Source organism: Ananas comosus, linkage group 8 (assembly GCF_001540865.1).
Source record: "Ananas comosus cultivar F153 linkage group 8, ASM154086v1, whole genome shotgun sequence".
NCBI classification, from domain to species: Eukaryota; Viridiplantae; Streptophyta; class Magnoliopsida; order Poales; family Bromeliaceae; genus Ananas; species Ananas comosus.
In genome coordinates, this window is record NC_033628.1 from 2,341,904 (window position 1) to 2,354,879 (window position 12,976).

Genomic DNA, 12,976 nt, shown 5'->3' on the forward strand with positions numbered 1-12,976 from the left:
CAGTGGCTGATAAAAATTTGGAAAAGGTTGTTAATGTACTGACAAATGTATTCAGTCATTTTGGTTGTATGCATTGAGTGTTCATTAATTAAATTTCTCTAAATAATATATGGTAATATCCATTTTATTTTTATGATATACATCTACACGCATTAACAACCTATGAGGATCAAATGTGTAATGTGTAGGATTAGGAAAATGAAGGTTGAGACAAATATGCCTGTGGGCTTGGAAATTTTCAAACTTGAAAATGTCTATATGAACTTTGAATGCTTTTGGTTCTAATTTTCTTTAAAATTTTGAAATAATTGCAGTTTATAAAAATCATTTTTGGTCCTCAAGTTCAAATTTACCCCTTCTTGTCAAAGCTAAAATAAATTTGGGAGTTAATTGTTGTTAAATAAATTAGTAAAATTTGAAGTCTCTGAAAAGACTGTATGTAGTTTGTGTTTTTTTTTAATTTAAACGTTTCAAACATATTTTTCCCATGGGATAAATTGCACTGATAGTCCTTGAACTTTAAATTAAATTTAATTTTGGTCTCTGAAAACTTTTGATTTCGTTGTACAAAATCCTAAACTTTTCAATAGACTTCCATTTTAGTTCTTGAACTCTCAAGAATGTGTGGTTGTAGACTTTGCCTTAAACTAAAAATAGAAAATATGAATAGGGACTAAAATAAAACTTTCAAAATTGAAAGTTTAAGGACCGAAAGCTAAAAAGTTTGTTTCCATGAAATCTTGGGTCCAATGTTTATAAAAGAAACAAAGAGGGACGAGCGCGTGCAAAAAGAATAAAAATTGAAGTGCGAAGTAGAAGACTTGCACTTCCTCATTCTCCTCTCTCCGAGTCTCTCTCTCTCCCCACTTCATAATGTTTACTCACAACCCCTGTACTTTTAAAATCCCCCAATTTCCATGAATTTTGCGACTTTTTCGTCTAAATTCATCTACTTTTCCCGATCACCATGGTCCCCCAAAGCCCTAACATGGTGTCGGCGCCTGATGTTGTGGATATAAGCTCCGACGAGGAGGATTGTGGCTTTGGGTGGATCTCCGATCTTCTTGATGGGGTGGGCGAAGAATCGGAGGGGTTTGATGATGTAATGGTGGTGGATGATCTCTCCGCCCCTCCCGTGGTGTTGCCGCGGCGAAACCCTAAGTCGGGGAGATCGAGAAAGGGCGGGGAGAGGGAGGGGTCGGACGATGAGTGCCAAGTGCTCGATTCCGACCCCAGTAATCCGGTTTCGGTGGTCGATGATGGGAGGGGATCCGATGAGCTGCTAATTGTTGGGGAGAAGGGGCCGGTAATGATCCCACTGCATCTTCTTGGTTATAATAGTTTGTTTTTGTGTTTTACAATCGTGTTTCTGGTTGATCTATGCTTAAATCATGGTGTGTTATGTGTTGCTTGTTTAGATTTGGTTATTTTGCTGCTCTGTATATGTTTCCGAAGGTGACCAGAGGAAAAAAAAAAAAAAATTGTTCTTTTCTCGCTTTTGCTTGATGATCTTATTGCTAGTTTATGTAGCCTTGCAAGTTTCACTGCAAGTGTCGCGGCTACCAAATTTCTTGATGTTGTAGGTTTCATAGGATATCAATCTTATATTCATTTTGATGTCCTACATTGAGAGGTTATAATGCAGTGTTCGCTATCTCATTTTTAAATGCGAAGATAAAATAAAAATCTTTTTTTTTTTTCCTTTTGTCTTTGAGAAATTCCGGCAATTCCTAGATGCGGGGTTTGGCGGATCCCTACCTGATCTTACTTTACAGCAGGAACACAGAAGCAGACCACAAAGAGGCAAAAGAACGAAATAAAGAAAGAGACTATAAAAGATTATACGTTTCTCCCTATTTACAAGTTTCCACTAAATTCCTAGATATTACAAAATGCCCCATATAAGAAACCAAAATCATTTTAGCATAAAAGAGGCTGTTGTGCGTAGGAAGCAGATCAAAAGAGTATGGTAATCTATTTTTTATATCTTATGTTTGAAGTTTATGACTGAAGTGCAAATAATTTAGGTTCAGTCAATATGTACAACAAACCAAGCAAAAACAATATGAATACTGTTGTTTTTTGTTCTCCCGCCACTGTTCTAAATACTGCTTTGATTTTTCTAATTCTGTTCCTGAGACCTTAACTTGCATTTTCTTGAAAAAAATTTAGGTACCTTGCATCGTGTGAGGTCTCTCCACAAAGACTCAACTGCCGATTCATGTTTTATCAACTTGTTGCATGTGCCTTGTTGGCATGTAGGCATGTAGGAACATGGCTATGCATAATGTTGATTACATCATGTTGTTGTTTGTCAGCATATATGCATGATGGAGCAGTATTTGGAGTTGCATAATGATATATAAATAAGTTTCTTGTACCACACTAGGAGGAAGTTTAACTCATCTTTATACTGTATAGAAGTATGTTTAAGCCTGATGTTCTAGTCTTCCTCATCCCCTTTATCTTCTTATGCACACACATGCGTCAGTCAGAACCGCTAGAGAGCCAGAAGAAGTGAGAAAATAGTTACGTATGTCAATAGCTTCTTTAGATTGTAAATTCCTATACTGTATGTTTAAGACAACTTATTTAGTTTTGCCCACAAATTTTAGAAACTACGCACATATCTGTTTTCTGGATGAAACCATCCTCCCAAGATGATGGATTTGGCAGCTCTGTGTACGTTTGTTGAAGAGCAGGAAATACATAGCCAACATCCTGCATAAAGCTATGCACTTTAAAAGAAAATTGGCACAATTACCTAGGATTAAGCTTATTTTACTTCTATGGATGGTTGCGTATGATGCTTTGATGTTGAACACAACCCACGATTGTAATCATTTTGAATTATGGTGGTTACCTAGTAGTCAGAATTCAGAAATGCTGAGAAAGAGGAAGAGAAGTATAACATAACCGAGCTTCAACATTTTCTTATTGCTTTAAGTGTTCTGATAACAAACATTATCCCAATTGAGTGCAGGATATCTATGTTGTTGTCGTCTTTTTGGTGATTGTCTCTTGTTCATCTTCTTGGTTTAGCAATTTGCACCCACTTTTTAGTTATAATATATCTGTGGGATGCATATGTATTAACTTTTTCAAGGCTCCAAGTCTTAGGTTCTAATCTTTTTAGCTTGATCAATTGTTTTTTGTATGTTCAGAGATGTGATGCATGGATGGTTTTATACTATAGGTGTGCCCATGTCATGGATGCTTTTATACTTTAGGTGTGCCAATGTCATACCCAATACACATCGTGTACCTTAAGATATCCCTTGGATTCTTCTTTTACCTTATGTGTTTTAAAATAAAACTTTGAAAATAAGGGTAAGTCTCAGATAATATTTTGGTCAATATGTTACTTATTTTGTGTCTGCCCGCATGAACATATGTAGTGACAATATGCATTATTACCTCGTCAATGATTTGATAAGAAGTGCACTCATTTTATATGTTGTTAAATGCTGTAGAGGTGAATTTCTCACCTAACAGGTAATGGCATAATCACTTTTCTCGGAGTTTTAGAATATTAACTGGAATTACGAGTTTCTAATGCATATCAATTATCTTTTCTAGTGTCTCTATTCAAAAAGTATGCTCATATACTGGGAAGTATGTCTGGTAACTTTTTTTTTTTTAAATAGCTTTTTCCTTGCTACTTAATGGTTAGGTGTTTACTAGCTAAAAAATTTCTTTGATATGTATCATCCTCTGCTCATTTGTTCATTTATATGGTGCAGCTATGTGGAATGTTCTATCATGTAGTACGGCGTGCTTAATTGTAGCCAATGAATCCACTCGATTTATTATATGAAAAAAGAAATAAAGTTAGCAATTTACAAAATATATAAACACTTTGACCATCACTTTAAAGTGTGCTGAACTGAGAATTTGCAGATTCAGGCCCATTTAAGTGATTTTTTTCTTTTCTGTTTTGTTGTTCTTGCGAGTCAAATTTTATGCGACTGGACGCATTAGAAGAACAGGTTGGCAGATCTTTCCTCATCTCAAAATGCTAATGCTATTACATTGACATATTCTTTTGCTACTAAAAGAAACCTTATTCTTGTCTCTTTTGTGTTTCCGCTTGCAACTGCAACTGGTTTTACCTGGTTATTCTTAGTGATATTACTCTTTTTTTTTCTTTTTTTTTTCCTTTTCCTTAAATATTTTTGCAGTTAGCATGCAGGGATTTTCCTCATCCACGGCATTCATGTGCGAACTTCCCATTCAGCAGCACATCGCATGAGAAGCACTGTAACATGGTCGGTATTTCAGATCTGTTATTGACTTTTTGCCTGCTTGTTCTGTCTATGGAGTTGTTGCTAAAATATTCAAGTTCTATTAATTTTACTTTTTTAACCCTCCCTTTTTTTTTATGGCACAATTTGCGATGAGGTCTTCTTTTTTGAGAACTCAAACACCCCAGCTAGGGGTATTCTGGTTTATGCTAGGATATTTTAGTTCAGAGTAGTGAAAACCTAAAAAGTGGTCTATGGTTGCAAAACCAAAGATAACTGATTTTTTTTTTCTTGCAAAATGGTCCCGTGTTCTTCATAGATACTTGTGTTCTTTTCCTTGTTCTCTCTAGATTTTTCCTGTTGCTTTATATACTTTACATACAATAGATTGATTGTGGCTTACTAATCGCAGTGCCACTGTTATGTCTGTGACTCGCTAGCCCCATGCAGTTACTGGGGAAATGGTTCCTCAAGTTCCGATCACTGCCATTCTAATGATAAGGATGAATCGTGGAAATCACTGAGACAGTCTTTCAAGCGCAAGAAATACTCGGCTCCACAGCCACCGAATCTTCAGAACGGCCCGCCTCCTGTGGCCCAGTCCATGCAACACCCGCCTCAATTACGTCAGCCCCCTCCAATGCTGCGGCCTCCCCCATTTTCCCAACCAAACATAGTTCGGCCTTGCTCCACCACAGTTGCCACCGCCACCATCACTCCCTCCACAAATTCAATAGGCCAAAGGCAAAGTCCATGCCCTTTGATCATCTCCTGTAACGGACAGAGATCGGTACAGACCCCAGGCAAAACCTACACGCTTTCTCCAAAAACACTTTGTGCGCGGAGGGAAAAAGGCACTCCTGGGGCTTTGAGTGCGCAACTTATGTATTCTCGCACGCGATTTAAACGGAGTGGGACTGCTCCGCCCGTAATTAGTAATATCGCGACCGGTAGATCTCATCCTCCACAGGTAACATCCAGGGGAACACGGTTTCCGCAGGTTAGCATCAAAAGGATGAGTAGCATACTACAGAGATCTCAGAGCCAACCAGTAAGGTCTGCTGAAAGTAGCTCAAACATGATCCAGCTCACTACGCCGAACGAAACTCATAGCACAACGGTGCCATCACCGAGAACTCAGTGCTCGCCAGTCTCTTTAGCAGACCTTAGCACGAAAAGTTGGGAGGATATACTCGCTAGCGTAGCACCTGAACATGGAGTGAGCATTTCTCCTCAACCTTCGCTGACGAACAAAGGCCAGGAAATGAATATTTTTGGCCCCGACTCTCCTGATACTGTGAATTTGAATTCATTAGATGTAGATAATTGGTTGAGTCCAACATCTGTTCAGAACGGCGAATCGCACAGGCAAGAAAACCCCCAGCGATCAACTATACAGTCATCGGATCCAATGATTGGGAGCTTGCTAGCGTCTTTGGAGGAAATATAGATGAAAATGCGCAAATTGGGTGGCGGCCGGAGTGGCTTAACAAATGTCTAGTTTTTTTTGATCATTTGAACAACTTTAGTCGTAGATAACTTAGTAGGTTCCTTGAATGCGATTATCCTCCTCGCTTTTGTTTTATTGAGAAGGAAAAGTCAGCTCCCTTGTACAGTTTCTGTTGATATCATTTGCTGCAAACTTAAAAACCTTTTCGCAGGCATTTCTCTATTTTCCCGAGTCTCTTGTGCAGATATATGAAGAGGATTCGAATGCATTTATCTCTCGCCCTAATGATTTTAGTTTTGCTCATTTTACTCTTGGCTCATATTCTGAATAATAGATCCTTGTCTCATCAATTATTTTTTAATATTGAAAATTCAAAAAGTTTTTGAACCCTAGGATGAAGGATGTGAATCATACACTCTTTTTGGAGTGTGAAATTAGCATTTCTCTTAATCTGATGGGCTTTGAATCAAGATACATGAGATCCTTTCTCGAGAGATTAGTTTAGATGTAATGGCTACTGATTGAAATATTCATCATAACTTTTTTTTTTAATTAATTAATGACATATCAAGATTCTGAATCTTTTGTTATATAATTTTGTTTACCAAAAACCCTCCAATCAACTACTTAATAAATGAACCAAAAAACATTACACAATTTTCCACTGAACATATCTCATAATAGAATAATACTATACTTAAAAATAAATAAATAAATAAATAAATAAATATATATATATATATATATATATATATATATATATATATATATACTATACATTATTTCTCTTAAATTTGACACATAGCACCGACCGTCCCTAGAGTAAGTGGCAAAGGACTTGATGGTTAGTATCTGAGATCCTAAGTTCGAATCTTAATTGATTCACATTTCCAGCTAAGTTTATTTCTAAATAAAATAAATGAAACGGATAGCGTGCTACCTATCTCTCAAAAAAAAAAACCACATGACAACATGTCCGTTATTGTTGAGTGTGGACTCTAACTAGAACCGGTTCAGATCTTCTACATATTTTTTTTCTTCCTTTGCTTGAATCGGACCGGATTTTCTCTTTCTTTGTTTGAACCAAACTGATTATTATTAAGTGTAGGCTCTCTCGAACCGGCTCAAATCTCTCTCTCTCTCTCTCTCTCTCTTTTTTTTGCTTGAATCGAATTGGATCACAACTCAATTGAGCCGAACTGTTCTTCTTCCTCTTACTTTAGTTTCCTTCATCGGCAAAATAAATCTCATCCTTTTATCGTTGTTTCTTTTATTGCCGCTTTTTCTTTCTTCCGTCGTTTTTTATTTTTTTTCTCAATTATCTATTCGGTGCATCGCACAGATTACTATACTAGTTTTGTATTATTTGACAAACTAATGTAAGCAGCAATATTTAGTTAGCGAAAAAGTGTAAAAGCTAACAAACCCTACGAATTCTCCTGTTTCTGTTTTTCTCTCCTAATTTTCTAGAAGCACACAGCCTCCCCAATAAATATCTCTACAATTAAAACTTAAGTTACGTAACACAAAAAACAAAAACACTCCTTTCAAAGGCCAAAAAAAAAAACCACCAAAAAAAGAAAAAGGAATTAAATAAGCAAAACTCCACGTGGCTACACATCAGTGGAGGAATTCTTTCCAAGGAAAAAAAGAAAAACATAACGCCAGATAATTTATGCCTTTGATCTTTAATACTCTACTTTGATCTTTAATACTCTATAATATAATAATAATAATAAAGAATCTAAACAATATATTGATTTCAGAAAAAAATAAATATATATAACTTAACTGCAATATAGATCATTATAGACCTTTTTAATTGACTATCAGACATTTCAAAATTTAATTAAGAAACCTCTCAATTTATTTGATTTAAGTAATTTGATGGGATTTCTGGTATAAAATTTAAGCTAATTGCTTAATTTAATGAATTTGCAGTTATGTAAATTGTATAAAATATATTAACTAAATCTATAAAAATAAACAATACATACGTTTAAATTTTGAAGTTAAAGGATCATTAACCGGCTCAAATCAAATAAATTAAAAGATTACATAGTAAAATCAAAATATTTAAAATTGTGGAAATTTTTTTTCCAAATAAGAGTTTTCCAATAAAAACTTTTTTTTTCCGTTTTCTGTCCGTTTTATTTGGAGAATTTTTTTTTGTATGAAAAAATAATGATTTCATTTTTCTGAAAAAACGAAAATACTACTCTTCCTTGAAATCTGAAAAATTAGTTTTTCTTTGGAGATTTTCTAGAGAAAACATTTTTTTCGAATTTTTTTTTTCAAGAAAAACTATTAAGGAAAAAAGACTTTTATGAATTTTTTATTTTCATATTTTTAGAAAACTAGTGTTCTTGTTTTCTTAAAAAAAAAAATTGAAAAACAAAGAACATAGTAGTTCAATATTCATTTTCCTGCAAACCAAAAAAAAGAAGCAAACAATCCCTAAGACATTTTTACCACCAAAAAAAAAAAAAAAAAAACACTGTCATAAAACGCGTTCTACAATGAATGAATTAATAACACAAAAGCTCATGCACATGACACCGCCATATAATTTAATAAAAGCATAACCATCTAATTCCTAGCTAAAACCAACAAAAATTAATTGCAAATTATTGTATGTAGTCTCTGCATGCGATATAAATAATAATAATAAATAAAAATCCTAATAATATGTCGATCAGTGTTACACATCTAAGTCGTCGTCGAAGTCGTCGTCGAAGGAGTTGTAGAAGAACTGCTCGTCGATCACGTCAGCCGGGGATGACGTCGTCGTCCTCGTCCTCGTCCTCGTCACCGAAACCATGGACGGTCGACGGTCCCTGACCCAGCGGTCGAACCAGAGATTGTAGGGGCGGTAGACGCCGACGTGGGGACCGTAAACTTGCATTGGTGGTAGGCTCCAGAAGCAGGGGTTGGCGAGGCCGATGCCGATAGGGCCGGTGGGGATGAGAGCGGGAGGATAGGGATAATAAAGCGTAGGTGCGGATGCAGGTACAAGTACAGATACAGATGCAGACGCAGATAGAGATGCATATGTAGGTGCAGGTGCACCTGCAGGTACAAGTACAGGTGTAAATGCGGGTGCAGGTGTAAGTACAAATGCAGGTGCAGATGCAGTTCCGTTGTTCTGTGGCCTTGGTCTTGGCCTCAGCCTCTCTTCGTTCCTGTTCATCGTGGCGCTTTTGTTTTCTTTTACTTGACAAAAAAAGAGATTAAGAAAGAAAAGTTGGGCTTTCAGATTATGTATGTATATAGGGTTAAAATACTAGTCTAGATCTATCCTTCAAAAGTATGTATATATATCCTTGTAAACTAGTAATATCTTATAAATATATTTATAGATCTTTTGGATTTAATTAGGTTTGTAGTTATCTAAATTGATGTTAAATACTAATCTAATTAGGATAAAATATAATTTAAACTAATTTAGACTATGCGGAGAATAAATAAGAGTCTAATTCAAATTAGACTTACATATGCATAATACGTAGGCTTAATTTGGCATTGAGGTCGATCTAACGCTATTAGATAGAATGGAGTTGACAAAAAGTATATAGGGATATGTTTCTACGTTTTTCGATGGAACTGTAAAAAATATATCGTAACCAACTAATCACAATATGCGAAACGTAATATTACGTATGAAAACAAATATGATATTTTTACGTACGGAAACAAACAGGATATTTTTCTATCGTCTTTTCTCACCACACGTAACGCAATCTCCCCGCAATCTCAAACAAAGCCTTGGTGTTTGGATGTAATTGAAGCTTTTGTACTCCACCTGAATAAAAATTTTTGCACCATCAACTTATTTTTTGCTTTAACAAATTTTAGTTAAGTTTTCATTAATTTCAATTAAATTTGGGTGATTTCCCCTCTCTTTTCTCTCTTCGCTTTTTTTCTTTTTTTTTTTCTTTTACTCATCTAAAAAATCACTTTATTTTTCGTAACCTTAGCGTTTGATTGTATAATAACACAATTTTTTAAATAGCAAAGATGTTAAATCTTTACAAATGATTTTAATTCTTCTCAATGTAGATCGAATGGGAAAAAAAAAAAAATAATCTGTTAGGAGATGATCTTTTGATTTGAAATTATTTTCTTTGGTTAGTCAGATTGAAAGCTAAATACTATTTAATAACTATATATCGATCCAAAGTTTAAAAATCACTTATAAATTTTTCTAAATTTTAAATTAATCTGCATATCCTTCTAAACTTATAACACTATGAAAATACTCTTCCAAATTCCAATTAATTTTTTGTTAATTGCCATTAAATCTTTTTTAGCTTCCTCTCTTCTTCTTTTTCACTCTTTTTTTTCGCAAATTAAATCAGTTCCCTTTTCTTTTCAGATAAGTTAATTACTCTTTCATAGATTTGGCACTCATTGTATGATCACAATTTCTTATTATTATTATTACGGAGTTATGTGATCGCAAAAAATTCTCTTTTTGATTTAAAGTGATTTGGAATTTAAGGAAAAGAATATATATATATATATATATATATATATATATATAAGTTGAGCTAGAATACTATCGGTAGTAAACGAGCCGTTTTACTACCGATTTGTTTTCGATGATAGAGCTTCCAAATTGACGATCGGCTCCGTTAAATATGATCTAAACCATTTAAACTATCTAGAAATCAAATTTCACGCACTTTCGATAGTGTTCTTTTATCCATCAAATGAACAGAAAAATGAATGGCTGAAAATGAATACTCTTTAAAAAATGATGATAGGAGCCTTGTAATCAAGATCAAGAGTATAGATCTTGTTTTAAATAGTTTAATAATTTTTTAGGTGTGGGTTAAAAATTCAAATGATTGGGTATCTTTGTATGCGAAACGAAAAAGGCCATATGCCTGTTCGACCATTAAAACTATTACTCTAAGTTTAAATGGATGTAGAATATCCGAAATTATATGATATTATGTTTAACGGAGTTTAGAGAATACGTGGTAGCGGGTACTAGTATATACTAGTGGATATCATGGGGCTCACTATTATATTATCTTCAAAGTATGTATATAATTGATAGATATCTTATTACAAAATGTTATAGCTGAGTAGCCTTCTCTTCTCTCCTTCTCTCTCCCTCCTTATATATAGTATAGCGAGGCTACTAATACTTTGGAAGTACGGAGCTTCCGATGCTTTCAGGTCGTTGTGTTGATGCTTGCGACTTTCATAAGGGATTCATATCTGAGCTCTGTTCAATAACTGGGATCTAGCAGTATTTGACAGTATCTAGAAAATAAATTTTAATAAATTTTCGATATCATTTGCTGGGAATCACACGGCCGCTCAGAATCACACGGGGCTGAAAATACAAAATCATACAAACATAGATAATATGACAGTAAAAATTTTAGATCAAAAATATTGATCTGTTTTGATATAATTTAAATAATTATTTCTTTTATATCAAAATTTCACATCATTATGGATATTTCGTACACGTTAAACTTGCAAACTGGCTACACCCGACCAATTAAAATTATTGATTTGAGTCCTGCTCGACCACTAGACAAAATGATATCGAAAAATTCAAAATTTTATTTCCTAAGTACTTCAACAATATCTAGGATCAAGTTTACGGAGCCGATCAACGATTGAAAGGTCCACATCGAAAACGAGCTGGAAGCACGGAAGGCTCCGTTGCTTCCGAGATAGCATAGTAGCTCACTCTCTCTCTCTCTCTCTCTCTCTCTCTCCTCTCCTCTACTATAAGTATATACTTATATAAGCGAGGCTACTTATACTTCTGGAAGTACGAGCCTTCCGTGCTTTCAGGTCGTCTTTGATGTTAGCGACTTTCAAAGCATGGTCAATCGGCTCTGTTAAACTGAACATCTAGAGATATGTTGAAGTATCTAGAAAATAAATGGGTTTATAAATTGTCGATATCATATTGACTAGGAACTAAGGAGCTCAAAATCAACCGGGCGCGAGGGTCTGAAATAAAAATACATACAAAACATGTAATATTCAAACAATTAAATTTTAGTATCAAAATATTGATCTTGTTTTACTATAATTAAAAATTTTCTAATCAAAATTTCAATAATTTGGATATTGCTTCTACATCGTTAAACTGCAAATGGTCACGCGACCATTCAAAATCTATTGGATTGAGTCCCTTACGACCACTAGACAAATGGATATCCGAAAATTACAAAATTATTTTTCTAAAGTACTTCAAATACTCTAGATCAAGTTACGAGCCGATCAACGATATCAGAGAGAAGATCGAAAAAAAACATTCAAAAAACGAGCTGGAGGCGGAGGCTCCGCTGCTTGCCGCATAGCCATAAGTAGCCTCACTCTCGTCCTGCCTCTCTCTCTCTCTCTACTTTAATATATATAATAAGATATAAGCCGAGGCTACTATACTTCTGGAAGTAACGGAGCCTTCCCGGCTAATGCTTTCAGTCGTTTTGATGTTGCCGAGCTATTCAAATGGTCAATCGCGCTTGTTAACTTGCATCTAAGTATTTGAAGTATCTAGCAAAATAAATTTTATTAATTTGTCAGTATCATTTGCCTAGGGAACTCAAGAGGGCTCAAAATCAACCGGCTGAAAATAAAAATCATGACAACAACATGAAATATGACATTAAAATTTTAGATCACAAGAATTGAATCTTTTGCCCCGGTTTATATAGTTAATAATTTTGAATCAAAAATTTCACAATTAAATTTGGATAATATTCCTACATCGTTAAACTGGCAAATGGCTCACCGCTGGCCATTAAATATTGGATTTTGAGTCCCTTCGACCACTGACAAATGATCATCGAAAAATTACAAAAACTTTATTTCTAATCTTCAGAATTACTCTAGATCAAGTTTAACCGGGGGGTGGCCGATCAATGATTCGAAAGACCGGCAACATCGAACGAATTTAGAACGCCACGAGGCTCATTAGTATAATATAATATAGTATATATATATATATACTAGCTGAATGTACACCATGCACAATGCAGTAACAAATTTATTATAATTTATTTTAAATCATATAAATGATACATTATCAATAATAATCCAAAAATTTCTACAATCAATTAATATATTATAACATGTAATGTGATTACATTATTATTTAGAAAATAATTTTAATATGCCCGACCGTGGGGTTTTTATTTATATCATCGAACGATTTTTATATTACCTTTTGATTTTCGATGAAATCAATTAAATATGTACTTTAAACTAAAAGCCATCAAAATTTAATTCACATTGTATTTAAAAT

The 12,976-nt window shown here is 34.4% G+C and overlaps 1 protein-coding gene across 1 annotated transcript; it reads left to right on the forward strand.

Moving 5' to 3' along the window:
• LOC109714138 (pollen-specific leucine-rich repeat extensin-like protein 2) lies at window positions 773-5,971 on the forward strand. The gene is made up of 3 exons (XM_020238585.1): window positions 773-1,306; window positions 4,182-4,268; window positions 4,657-5,971. Exons 1-3 carry the CDS (start codon window positions 968-970, stop codon window positions 5,692-5,694), a joined length of 1,464 nt encoding a protein of 487 aa, XP_020094174.1. The 5' UTR covers window positions 773-967; the 3' UTR covers window positions 5,695-5,971.

Bases quoted from the DNA above. Each gene is read 5' to 3' on its own strand.
- LOC109714138 (XM_020238585.1), top strand. From the start codon at position 968: ATGGTCCCCCAAAGCCCTAACATGGTGTCGGCGCCTGATGTTGTGGAT. The intron at 1,307-4,181 runs GTAATGATCCCA...ATATTTTTGCAG, and splicing joins TTGTTGGGGAGAAGGGGCCG to TTAGCATGCAGGGATTTTCC. The intron at 4,269-4,656 runs GTCGGTATTTCA...TACTAATCGCAG, and splicing joins ATGAGAAGCACTGTAACATG to TGCCACTGTTATGTCTGTGA.